We start from the raw sequence: 14,300 nt of genomic DNA on the forward strand, positions 1-14,300 counted from the left end.
CTGGACTATTTTATATTTTTTCAATTGAGGTTATTTTTGAAAATTATTAGGACAATGAAGGGTCCAGATGGAATACAAATACCTTTAAATATGCCTGATCTTTGAATTTTAATGTTTCTATTTAAATCATGTAATTTTAATCTTGCAGTTTCTTCACTGGTCCTAGATTAGTTCCTAAAGTAAATGGTAGTTTGCTCCCTTACACACAGATCATTAAAAAAAGAAAAAAAAAAAAAACATGTGTCTTCTTGTCCAACTAAACTATTTGTGGACAATACTTAAAACAGTAGTGTGTCTGCACCAATATTTGCATCCTTACTGAGAAGTTAGTCTGCTCTAGCAGCATTAAGGATTTGGACATGGGATTTTTGGGTGGGACTACCCAATATTCACACAAGAAAATGTGTTTATGTCATTATGCCATAGAGATATTACACTAAACAGAACCATACCACCAGTGATGGTCAAATGTCAGCTGAATAATACCATCAAAAATCGTACAAAATATGACAATCAATCATCATGTTGTGCTCCACCAACAGTACAACCAAAGCACAGTGATGTCTCAGAGCCAAGTACTCAAGACTGAAACCAATGTCTGTGAAAGGAAACACAAACCGGTATTCCTCCAGTAAATGACAAAGTGCCAATATATACAAATCAACCCACCACTCAGTCCAAGAGGAATACAACAATAAATTCACCAGGTGTTTACTCAACAGTGCAGGGCTGACAATCCGTTAAGACAGATTTTTATTACATATCTGTTCTGCATGCATTTCTTTGAAACATCATACCCACGCCACTTCTCTAGACAGAGGCAGTCTTCCTTAGACTTCTTTTCCATAATATGGAGTGAGTACAAATATGGTTTATTTGCTTGCTTTTTCAAATAAAGCTCAGATGGTGGTCCACTTTAGCGACAGGGTGGATGAAGATTAAAAGATGCTACAGTACTTAGCCACATTCTAATTAACCTAGCGCCTTCTGCACAAAAGCATTCCTACTACAAGATCTGTTTTTTCTCTTCTGAAATTATTGTGGAAACCACTAACCCCTAATTTAAAATGACCACTCTTTAGCAGTGATTAGCTATGGTGGGGTCAAAGGGACATCCTATAAAGTCTTATGGGCAATCAAACACCAACCCCCACTGCATTTAGTGCTCTGTGCTGTGTTTAAAGGGAAAGACTCCCCTAAATGTTGTTGAAGAAATTGTCCTCTAAAAAATTTTAATTGTAAGATTTTCTCTGAGTACCCGGGATCCATCTGGTAGCAAAGGCAAAAAAGCATGCATCATACCATACTTGATTCACCTACCTTAATATAATACATCTTACTTGCTTATTACATGGAATGTGCTTTGCAGAATAAGACACTAAAAAACAAAAAGGTTACTGGTTTAATACAAACTTGTCACTTACTGTGGAACTCTGAGTAAGTCATTTAACCCTTATGTACTCCAAATGTCCCATATACAACAATGTTAATGTATTATATTTATCTAACACTATCCTTGCTGCATTTTCTTGTTGATAATAATACATAACATACACAAATTGAACTTTAACAAAAATATATAACATTTAACCACAGAAGCAGCTGTGCTACGCAAAAAACAACTTTTGTGACATTTTGTATGTCTGTTTCAATAACTAAAGTCAACAATATGAAATGTGCTTGTTCTACTAAATAGTGACATTTAAGTAAAGAGTGCTGCAACAGACTTAAACTGAAATATTTTTTCAAATTGGAAAAAGCCTGCAATTGTTTGACAGCATTTAAGCTGTTGTTAAAGAAATTTCAAACCACTGTAATAAATGTGTCTCATAGGGATCAGGAGGAAAGAGCGTCAGTCTCATGAACTAACACTAGAGGTCACACTTGACAAAAAGATCACAACTTCTTTACGGTACTTGCAACAAACGATGTGGCCAAAAACAGCAGGTTGTTCTTTTAATATGGTGCTAAATACATAATACCGAATAATGAACAAATAAAGCCTAATTCAGAAAAATATGTTCTAAATGTTATTATAATTTATTTGTCTCCAATTTTTGTATGCCTCCCATTATATGAATTAGAATGACTATGGCATATGTTAGGCTTAGAAGAGTTATGATTAGATTAGATCACATTAGAATCTATCCATCCATCCATCCATCGTCTAACCCGCTGAATCCGAACACAGGGTCACGGGGGTCTGCTGGAGCCAATCCCAGCCAACACAGGGCACAAGGCAGGAACCAATCCTGGGCAGGGTGCCAACCCACCGCAGCATTAGAATCTAATATAAATCAAATTTATCTAATCCGCACTTTCAAAAATGTGCGCACAAAACCTCTGAAATACTGAAAATATTAAAAGTAACTATATTATTTTAATGTAATAGTCAGTAATATGCAGCCTTGGGCAGCAAGTGGGCACAGGGAAAGAACCAGTTCTGAATGGTCATTTTTCCACTGAAGAGCACACTCACACACTCCCACACTTACACTCTCATCATTTATATAAGGCAATTAACATAACCTGGGCAGCACAGTGGCACAGTAGGGAGATCAGGGTTTGCGTCCCGGGTGCTCCATGCATGGAGTTTGCATGTCTTCCCCATGTCTGCTTGGGTTTCCTCCAGGTGTTCTGGTTCTCTCCCATACTCCAAATACATGCAGGTTAGATAGATTGGTGGTACTGAACTGTAGTGTGGTTGGAGTGTGTGTGTTTGTGTATGTGAGAGTGTTCGCCCTGTGATGGACTGATGCCCTGTCCAGGGTTTGTTCCCAGTGCTAGTTGGGATAGACTCCAGCCCCAGCTGCAACACTGGTTAGCACAAAGCAGGTTGGACAATAAATAAATGAATGAATTAACATAACCCGCACCCGTGTGGGATGTGTTAAGAAACCAAACTATATGGAGAAAGCCCACACAGATGGTTGAAAACTCTGAAACAGTAGGGCTAACAACCCTTATATAACATATATGTAAAAATACATTTAATAGCAATTTTCCTGAGGTCTGGCACAAATATAATATTTATTAAATGAAATGTTATATTCAATTACACACAGTAGATTTTCTAAATGCAAATGTTTTGTAGTTACAAAATGTATTTTTAAGTCTTTATAAAATATATAGCAGACACTTCTTAGTGTTACCAATCACATTTTATTGTTTGCATATTTTCATCATAAGCTAATGTACACAAATTTATATTTTAATTTAAAATAAGTTCCCAATGTCAGACAAGCAAAAGAAAAATGAAGTGGTATGAGAAAGGCTGAACATTGTCGTTGTAACAGTTATACATTGACGGCTGTTTCCTTTAAGAATCTTCTTCTTGTGGCTAGCGTTATCCACATAGTCATTATTATTGACAGACTTACTGCAGTAGATTTTCCTGTTGAAGACAAAAAAATTAAAATGCATGTTTAACAGTTATTAGTACAATTAAATACTATGTTGTCAGAAGCTGTCTACCATTCAGGTTTAGAGGTTATAGTTTTAAATATATCTGTTTTATGAGATATTTACTATGCATGTTCAAACTTGATTGTATTACCTATACCATTTACACAAAAATGAGAATATATTAAATAAAAAATTAATCAATATTGACAATATTATCAATTAATTTATTTATTCATTCATTGGCTGTATTATTTTTCCGTGACTTTTTATCCTTGTTTTTTTATGTTTCTACTGCTGTATGCATCTGAATTTCACCAAATGTATCTGATCTATTCTAATCTATTTAATGCATAAGATATCAGTGAAGCAACTAATGAAGTAAATGGTATTGAATATGTTAAGAGTTATTTGTTATGAGTTATAAGATGTGGGCCCCAAAGTACTTGTAGGAGTGAACCACCTCTGCATCCACTCCTTGAATAGTGAGCAGACCTAGAGGCTCTTTGCTATGGTGAAAGTCAATACCCATCTTCTTTGTTTTGCTGATGTTAAGTTAAAAAGTTATCTACCTGACTCCTATTCTCTGTGTCATCCCCATTATCAATACACCCCATAAGTAAAAAATCATCTGAGAATTTCAGCAAGTGGCATGACCTAGTGTTATATTTATAGTCTGAAGTGTACAGAATGAAGAGAAACTGAGACAGGACCGTTCCTTCTGGTGCTCCAGTGTTGCTTACATCCACATCAGAAACACAGTTCTTGAGTCTCACAAACTGTGGTCTGTGTGACAGATAGTCCATTATCCAGGACACCATAGTCTCATCCACCTGTATATCTATGACTTTACTCCTTAACAGGGATGGCTGGGTGATATTTATGGTACAGGAGAAATAAAAAATACTCACAGTGCTACCAGCTTTGTAAAATGGAGAATAAACTTTGTGGAATAGAGATATAATTTCATCCTCCAGTACAATCTTTGTCCAAGCAAACAAGAATGTTGAAGGAGAAAATATTTACACTGACAAATATTTGTATATTTAGCCAAACACAAAATATGGAGGAAAGTATTGCATTGGTAATTGCTCTTTTTAATATGTTTATATACACTTGCTCTATGTTTTAATTTTGGTTGGTGCATTGTTTTGTGCAGTCCAAAATGCCCATTTATAAGTCACAGGAAACTGTTATCAGTCAAAACAAAAGTAAATGCTTACAGCTTGTCTGTAATTCGGTGGCCCTTTAATGCCATTTTGCACAACAAATAAATATGGTGTAAATAAATAAATACAACAAACTATGTACAAAAAAGCCAAACCAATCAATCAAAGCAAGCATGTTAAAATGACACCCACAGTCAATGACACTCTTGTTATCTATGTGATGAAGCTAAGATGTTACAATGTTCTCATTGAAGGTGTTTCAAACACTGAACAAAAATTCACAGACTGTTCCTTTGGAAAAAGGAAGTGGAAGTAAACAAATAGACTTGGATTGTAGTGAAAAAGTGGTAATAGATGATATTCACATTAATCCATAAAGTGTACAACATACAAGTTCCAATTTTAGGATATTTACATAAACACTGGAGAATTCCATTTTAATCAGGAAGTATGAAGTATCCTACTTCTGGCACAGTTCCACTTTTGTCATTGTAATTTTCTCTGTGTTTCTGTGAAAGCTATTCAAAAGACAAAAAAAAAAGATAATACATAATGCAGGAATGATTTAGTTAAAGCTCTTTTCAACAAAATTTCAATCTTGTTTCAAAATAAACAGAAACTTTATTTTATTCTGGAGAACTTGCATTTCAATACTGTTTTATGGTTATAAAATAATATTTCTGTAGAAAGAAGTGACTAAAATTTTAAGGTAAAAAGACAGCATTACACCAAGAGCTAAAGTGATAACAGAAACAGAAAGCTTTTATCTTGTTTAGAATTCCTGTTAGCTATATGTACTGGATAATCATTAATTCTCTAGCCCACTTTGTCCTATGCAGGGATGCTGGGGGAAAAGCTTATCCCAGCAGCATAAGAGCTTATGGAGTGAATCTAACGCTTGTATGTTGCCCATCCATCAAAACAAACATATTAACACTAAATTATTTTTTGCTAAATCATAGACATTAACATATACAGTATGTTTTGGTTTAAGTCAGAATTCCAGTCAAGTCTGTATGGATCTGGCATGGTCTCCCTGTATCTGTGTGAATTTTGATTCTAAGAACTTCCATTTTTCTCCCATATTCCAGAAACATTAAGGTTAAGATAACTGGTGTCTGTAGGATGGCCAAGTGTGCATTTGTCATCCAGCAAGAGACTGGCATATTGTTCAGGATATGTCCCTGCCTTATTGTTGATGATGCTATAGGTCCAGGTCTTCTATAACACCAAAACTGGATTAAGCGTGTTCAGAAATAAGAAGAATGAACAACAGTAACTACTTTTTTTTTAAATAAAGAACAACATCAATTTCTATTTATTCTGTTGGAATGATTATTTATTGTATAATATTTATGCTAAATGAAGAGTAATAGTTCCGTCTATATGAATTTTAAAATCACAATCTTTTGTCTATTCTATAAACTGGTGTTGTAGACTCTTTCTGAATGGTAAAGCTCCTTCCCTTTTCAGAAAACAAAACAATTAAAATTATAATAAAACCCTGTATTTGTGGTTCTCAGGTAAAAATACAATTACAGGCATCTAACAGAAAAATAAATTTTTCTGTTAAAAAAAACCTCAATTTTAATATTTTTAAAATATAGATAATTTTAATATATTAATGTATGACTTGCTCAGCATGTAAAGAAAAAGTTTGCATTGCCTTTCCTCAAACAGAAAGTGAAATTGAGACAATCTATGCATTTCAGGAAAGATTCATAAGCCCTTCCTAAAATGGCTACTGTTGGACCTTATCAAAATGGCTGCCGACTAACCTCCCTTTGCAAAGGGTAAGTACCTGTTTTTGTTTGCAAACATTTCAAAATATTTTAACCATAGTTTTAAGTACAACTTTGACATTTTTTTTTACAAATTTAAGTACAAAATATGTACAAATAAAATGAAACACAGTTATACCAATGAGCTATACATTATATGTCTTGCCTGAAGAAGGGGCCTGAGTTGCCTCGAAAGCTTGCATATTGTAATCTTTTTACTTAGCCAATAAAAGGTATCATTTTGCTTGGCTTTTCTCTACATTCATAATGGCTAACATGGTACAACACCCTAGTACTAAAGTTATCCTGTAAATAAGAACTTTGTGCTTTTTTGGTTTAATGAAGAAATATGCTCATTTTTTCCACCTGCACACTGAATTAGTTCTATTGTAAATTAGGCTGGGTGAATGGTTCCATAGGAGAACTGTTTTATAATTTAAGCTTTTGTATAAAGTACACTTTCCATTAACCTGGCCAGCCTCATTTACCATGGGAGATCCCTTTAAGCACCTACTTCCTTCAGCCACATGTTCTGAATAGGCTTTGTGTTTACACTGTCTGCTCCAGTGCCAGAATTATTACAAACCTTTGCCCTTCCTGACATTTCTGAGTAACACTGCTCTATGGATCCCAATGCTTCTTCTTTAGCATAATGGGAAACAATGTTTTGCATCACAATCCTATAAAAATAAATTTAGTTGAACATGAAGAAATCTGATATTTTTCAGTCTAGATAGATAGATAGATAGATAGATAGATAGATAGATAGATAGATAGATAGATAGATAGATAGATAGATAGATAGATAGATAGATAGATAGATAGATAGATGGGCTAAGGCAGTGGAGTGCATGTAGAGCTGGTATGTTCTTCCTGTGTCTGTATGGAATTTCCTTGCATATTCCCAAAGATTTGCAATTAAGATTAACAGATAATTTCAGTAATACTTTACCTTTGGTATAATGCATCTACTGGATGATTAATTTATTACTCACATATTATTATGTAATAAGACCTTAACAAAATCATCTTTTGGTCTTAATAATGTTTTCAAAGTATCACTAAAATGGTCATTCATTTCTGTACACTGCAGCATATTAAGAGTTTGTGATATGCTAGTAAAGCTCCTTGTTAATAACAGTTTCAAAGTAGTTACTGTAAAGTTAAGTTATTTTACAGTATTATGACATATTTAACAATGATAAGTAGTCAGTTGGTTGATGTTTTCTGTTATTAAGACCAAGAGAAGCCCTATTAATTGCAAATGATGTTACAGAATGTGACTAATAGATGCATTATAGATAGTACCTAAACTAAAATATTTCCATTATTTCAACTGGGCTTGAATATGACCAGACTCTGTGAAGGACTGGGGTCCTGTCTTGGACGTTTTCCTGCCTCACAACAAGTGCGACTGGGATAGGCTCCAGTCCCCCATGAACTGAACTGGATTAAGTTAGTTTGAGAATGAGAAGAGATGAAAAATATACGCACTGCACTGATATTTTTAAATTGATGATAATGGTAGGAAGAGATAGACCTAAAAATACAGTCTTCAAATGTCAGTTATGAAAGCTTATCATCCTTTAAGTCTTTCATCACACATATTTAATAATAATAATTAAGATATACCAAAACAGTCATTCAAGAGTTTACTGCTGAATAAATCATTCCATTCGTGCATGGGTGAATTTGAAAACACTTCTTGAAGACCGCACGTATACATTTTCAATTTTATGCAGGGTACTCTAACATGCATGGTTACTTTTAAAAAGGATAAACACAATCAATGGGCTTAAATATTTAAATATATGCTTTAAAATGATTAATTAGTTTCTCTTTCACAGTTCACATAATTTTTTAATTATCTTTTACATAGAGTGGAGATAACAATGTATTGTGTCCATCTCTGAAACAACAAAACTGAATTGATAAAAGCTATAGATTTTCAGCAGTAATTATCTATTGAATTAGCTTTGTTGTTTAATTGATTTACTTTTAGTAATTTTTGTTTCTGTTAGTGCAATAGCTATTTACAAGATTTTATTAAAAAATATCCTGTCATTTAGCAGCTCCTGCTTTTTTTTGTTTTTTCAATTTTATTTTTACCTTGTGAAATTCTTCAAGTTCTTGCTGCCGGCTGGAATCAATGTTGTTCTTAGACCACTGTGGAGTATAAATTAATCTGTCCCTTTCCCGAGATCTATGAGCAACCATCAGAGATGGGTTGAAAGACTGAACTGTTGGAAACTGGCCCCCATTGCTGTATGGACTCTGACTTGTTTCTAGCACTGTTGAGCGAAAATCCTGAAAGTATTTTTTTGTTGTGTTCCCATACGTGTCACCATATAGAAGTGTGGTAGTTGGTACATGGCCACGGTACCTGAAAAAGAGAGTGCAAAGCTTTTTTAACAAAATAAATTCAATTTTAAGAGTGGCCCTGTATTGTCAGGTCCAGCTACTTGTGATCCATTACTAGAGAACAAACTTCAGAAAATGGTTGTATGGCTAAACCTTTAAAGATAAATGTGAATGTAGTGAAAAGTCAAGCAAAATGACACTTTTTATTGGCTAACTAAAAAGATTACAATATGCAAGCTTTCGAGGCAACTCAGGCCCCTTCTTCAGGCAAGAGTTACCTCAAAAGCTTGCATAATGTAATTTTTTTAGTTAGCCAATAAAAGGTATCATTTTGCTTGACTTTTCACTACATTCATAATGGCTAACATGGTACAACTCCCTAGTACTAAAGATAAATGTGATAAAGATATGACAATTAAAATATTACAAAAAGCTGAGGACATTTAAAAAACTATATGATATCTTGGTGTTTTAAAAGGATACGTTAAAATGTGCAAATTGTCTCACTGGGTTCTTAACACAAAGAGAAGACAAGCTATGTATACTGTATATGTGTAAGATCTTTTATTTGTTAATTATGTTAACAAATCAGATAGATGAATGAATTGTAATGGGAAAGATGTCCTATAAATTGTTACATACAAAATGCATGAAAAAAGATTTTTCAACCCTATGAGACACAGTACAACTAAGAAATAAAAAGGTTTACAAGGTTAATATCCAAATACATAATTTAGGATATACAGTATGTGATAGCTATAGGGTGTGAAAGTATAGTATGCTAAACATCAGTGTAGGGCCCAAAAGGGTAGAAAATGTGTGCTGTCAGAAAATGTGACATTTGAAATTTAAAAAATAAAGTAGCTGGTGTTATCAAGAAAAGCTATTTTAATATATGTATATATATATATAACTATATCATAACTGAAACATTTATTGAAAGAGCTCTTTGCTCATCTGTTTATTAAATGTTTTATTTAAGATCAATTGTTACCAATATCTCATAAACCCTGTTATCATTCTTGTTAGTTGAAAGATGAATAATGGCCTGTAAGTTATGAATCAGGAAAGCGCATACCTTCCTCCTACTGTATTTCATCTAGTACTTCACTAGATACAAATCGTGTCTTTTAATGGTTTGTAACATGACATTGGCAAAATTAAGTTTAAACAAAAAATAATCAATTTACAGGCCAGATGTGTATAAACTGTTTTAACATATTCAAGTACCCATGAAAGCAGAAGGTACTGTAATCTTTACAAAAGAAAACAAACATAGCAGTCCATTAAGTGTATGTATTATTATTGCTTTTCTGAAATAAAACCTTCAAAAATATCCATGGTTCCAAAAATTAGGATAAATAGAACACTGTTGTATAGCAAATGTCTTTTATATGTTCATGAAATATCCTTACCCAGATACAGTATATGTATACCTACCAATTGGCATAAAATAAGAAAACACTCATTTATCAAAAAATGTGTACACAGGGCTAATTAAAGTTTTGAATATTCTCAGTGCTGCTGAAGTCTTGGGTCGCTTTTGAACTGTTTTTGTGGCTAACATACAGCATTACAGAATACTTAAATGACACATGTTGGAGCAGCAATAGATTTTTCAAGAAAGCACTAAAACAGTAATTAATTATAAAATCGTGTTTTGTTTCAGTTAGAAAAGTTACAAAAGTATCCAGTTTATGAATTGTGAACACAGACTTGTTGTTGCTACTCTGAAGATCCAGCTTAGGTCCAGTAGGCTACCACCTAATAGGAAAATGAGGCTGGACCTGGCCAGACTCCAAGATCAGGCTGTTTCTGATGAGTCTGCACGCAGTTTGTGTGAAGAACATATGGACTTGGGTGTAACTGCCAATCCTAATGTGATGTGAGAGACCTTCCATGACAGAACCTGAAGGTTGCTAAGGATTGTGTTACCATTGTTCCTAGAAGGAGGTGCTTCATCTCACAGGGCGTTTTGGATATCATGCATGTCTTAATGGCAACTTCGGTCTGTACTGGGAACTGAGAAGCTGCGAGGGTTCTGATGGCAGATAAGGAGGCATTTGTTAGAGGAATCTGTGAGCAAGTGACACACCATCAATGGTCTAGTGACTCACATCCTGCTCACAAAGGAGTCGAAGCATTACACACATCCGAATACTGTTCCTCGGGGTGTTGCAGTCAGAGTGGCTGATGGAACAGTCCTTATGGTTGACACTGCAGTTGTGACCTGCTGGGCTTGCTACTTTGAGCAGCTGTTTAAAGCTGATCCTCCAGTTAGGACATTGGATATCTCTGGGTCCACAGTTCTTCATGCTGATCCTTCAATTAGCTGTAAACCACCCAATCTCCCTGAGATTGCACAGGTGCTGAACCAGCTGAAGGTAGGGAAGGCTGCATGGATCTGTGGTATCCTGGGTGATTTTCTCCAGGCTGGTGGGAAGGCTGTCCTCCTGGTATTGCAAGCAGTCTTTGCTTCCATGTGGGAGATGGGTGTCATCCCAATTCACTGGAAAACGGGACTTGTCGTCCCCATCTGGAAAGGCATGGGCGGTCGCCTGGATTGTGGCAACTACAGGGAGATAATACCGCTCTCGGTGGGGGTTATTCTCCTAGGGTCATCCTCAATAGGACCCTGGATCACTTGCTAACCTACCAGCGACCGGAGCATTCTGGTTTTATACGTAAGAAGTCTACCATTGATCACATCTTGGCACTGAAGGTTCTCATGGAGCGCAAACGCCAATAACGGCATAGTTTCTTTGCAGCCTTTGTCAATTTTCGTTAAGCTGCTCTGTGAGACATCCTGAGAATTTGCAAGATCCACTCAAGGTTGCTGGATATCATGGCCGGCCTGTGCACTGGTACTGTGACTGCTGTGCAGAGTGGAGGCAGAATCTATGCGTTTTTCCCAAGTTGATTCTAGGTTTCGACAGGGGTGTGTTCTTGCTCATACTCTTTTTAGTGAATGCATGGACTTGGTGTTGGGCAAGGTCATAGGGTCTAGCAGCTGTAGGGCATCTGTTGGTAAAGAAAGATTCACTGATCTTGACTTTGATGAAGATGCTGTGATCTTCGTGGAGTCAATGGAGGCTCTGATTGGAGCTCTTGAGAGACCAAGCGAAGAGTCTTGAGTTTATGGGTTTGCAAGTGTCCTAGATAAAATCAAGATCCAGGCCTTTAATGACCTCTTGTGCATAGCCATTGGCAGTCTGTCTGTCTGCGGAGAGAGTATTGATCTTGTCGAAAGATTTACTTGCAGAGACATTCATGTCTCTGGAAACTCTTCCTATGAAGTCAGTAGATGGATTGGGAGAGCAAAGGGGGGTTATGAGGTCGCTAGAAAGGGGTGTGTGGCACTTCACGATATCTAAGCAAATCATTAGAGTCCTGGTGCTTCCTGTCTTGCTATATGGTTGCGAGACATGGACACTATCCAGTGAAAAGAGATGAAGACTGGATTCCTTTAGTACTGTGTCTCTTCAGAGAATCCTTGGGTACCACTGGTTTGACTTTGTGTTGAATGAGTGGTTGCTTGTGGAGTCCCAAATAAGGCACGTTATCTGCATTGTGAGGGAGCGTCAGTTAGGGCACTACAGCCATGTGGCATGATTCCCCGGGGGTGATCCGACTCTTAGGACCCAAGTGGCTGGACCAGGCCAAGGGGATGCCCATGTAACACCTGGCTGCGACAGATAGATGGTCATTTCCGGAGGGTTGGGGGGTTGCCAACCAGGATCTTGAGCTGTTTCATCGTGTGGTGGCTGTGACAACACACTGTACCAGTGCATGCTTCCCAACCTGAACTGACCTGACCTGTTTTGAAGCTCATTGTTATTAGGATGACTATTATTAGACAAAGTGGTCATTATTTATGATGTGTATATGTATGTTCATTGCATTTTAATAAATTTAGTAAAAATGTAGAACAAATGAATGGGGCACTCAATATTAGAAGACATGGTTTGAATCTTGGTGCAGCCATACAGTTGCTATCTGCATGGATGATGAATATACTGTACTGTTAGCTTCTGCTTGGGTTTATAATCCCCTGATGTTCTCACATCCGTGTTTGAATAATTAACAACTGTAAATAGGTCCAGTATAAACACATGTGATTGTACCAGCTGACTGACTGGTGTTCTGTTTAGGGCTGGTTGATGCCTTGCACCAAATGCTGTTTAGGATCAGGCCTCTAAAACAGATACAAACAAGTTTGGTAAATTAATTAATGAATATTTGTTTATTTTATTGAACAAATGGACATTAAAGAACTATACTACAAATTTTTGTGTACTGTGTACTACATGATAGTATGTCATTTGAATAGAATTTTAAGAATATATTACTATATCATAGCTGTCATAATGGCACTAGCAATTTGCATTAGCCAGTAATACGTCACCAACAGTATGAGCTGGTATCCCATCATTTAAATGGGTATCTTCAGCTCCACAAGTAAGGAGCCTACCAAAGTTGCAGGAATTCTAACTAGTGTGGCACTGTCCTTCTGTAGAAAGGGATGTAATGTGAAAGAATCCACTAGGTCAGCGATGGCATGCACGGCACTCTATCAAATATTCTCCAGTTATCCAAAAGAAGTAGTTTATATTTATATACTATGTGTGTGCTGTATATAATTATAATATATTAAGTCTTAGATAACTGCGGAATCCAAACATGGTGTAGTGTGTAAAGTATAGGCACTGCAATTGACTATCTTGCTGTCCAGGGCTGCTTCCAGCCTAATGCCCAGGACATACATACATACATACATAATTAATAAATTGTGTGTTCAAAATATATAGCAAGATTCTCTAAATATTATGGGGAAAGAATCAAAATCAACCAAAATCAACCAGGAGCTACCAGGAAACAGTGTGGCCATATTACTTTGAGCTACTGGCTGATCCTACAGTACTTTTCCATTTTTGAATTGGGAGTTTCTGTGTATAGATACATAAAAGCAAGTATGTGTACATACTGGTAATAACTGATTCCATAATACTTAGAAAGATTTTAGTACTAAACGTCGGTAAAACGTGTCAATGTCAAGGAGGCAGCATCCGTAATCTGCCCAAAAATCAACGCTAAAGTGCAATTAACAATCATATCGTTATCTCATTATTAGTGGACTAGTTATAGCCGTTGATAATTGACATTAACTAAATTCACAAACTGGCGGATAATTTTAATTTTGCATATGTGCTTCAGGGGTTCGGATTTAAGTCCCCAAGGCATTTATGTCACACGATTATTTTCTCAGTTTCATCCTGTAGTAATTTTATATGCCCCTGTTTTCTTAATGTGGATTATCAACGTTATATCTGTTACATTTTTTTCACAAATTCAACAAAAGTTACTCAGGTCATGCTTACCCTGGCATAAGTGCTGGTGGTATATACGTTGCATTGTAGTCAGTGATTAGATTCCCTGCTTTCCTATGTGCCATTTCTTCTGAAACAGAATTAAGAAGTCACTCGTAGTGGATCGAATTTTAAAATGTATATCAGAGTATTGCTATTCTTTAAAAAGGCGCATTTGAGTCTCCAGGTGGCAGGCAGATCAGATTCTCACGCGACTTGCA

The 14,300-nt window shown here is 35.9% G+C and overlaps 1 protein-coding gene across 1 annotated transcript; it reads right to left on the bottom strand.

The window, feature by feature from the left end:
- Positions 1-3,194: 3,194 nt before the first annotated feature.
- Positions 3,195-14,300, bottom strand: fam166c (family with sequence similarity 166 member C). Its single transcript, XM_039749974.1, has 4 exons — positions 14,092-14,300; positions 8,462-8,735; positions 4,987-5,089; positions 3,195-3,394 (listed from the first exon to the last, which is right to left on the bottom strand). Exons 1-3 carry the CDS (start codon positions 14,163-14,165, stop codon positions 5,009-5,011), a joined length of 429 nt encoding a protein of 142 aa, XP_039605908.1. The 5' UTR covers positions 14,166-14,300; the 3' UTR covers positions 3,195-3,394; positions 4,987-5,008.

The sequence above is a fragment of the Polypterus senegalus genome, chromosome 3 (genome assembly GCF_016835505.1).
Source record: "Polypterus senegalus isolate Bchr_013 chromosome 3, ASM1683550v1, whole genome shotgun sequence".
Lineage (NCBI taxonomy): Eukaryota > Metazoa > Chordata > Cladistia > Polypteriformes > Polypteridae > Polypterus > Polypterus senegalus.

Bases quoted from the DNA above. Each gene is read 5' to 3' on its own strand.
- fam166c (XM_039749974.1), bottom strand. From the start codon at position 14,165: ATGGCACATAGGAAAGCAGGGAATCTAATCACTGACTACAATGCAACG. The intron at 8,736-14,091 runs GTAAGCATGACC...TCTCTTTTTCAG, and splicing joins CCACCAGCACTTATGCCAGG to GTACCGTGGCCATGTACCAA. The intron at 5,090-8,461 runs GTAAAAATAAAA...TCTTTTGAATAG, and splicing joins AACTTGAAGAATTTCACAAG to CTTTCACAGAAACACAGAGA.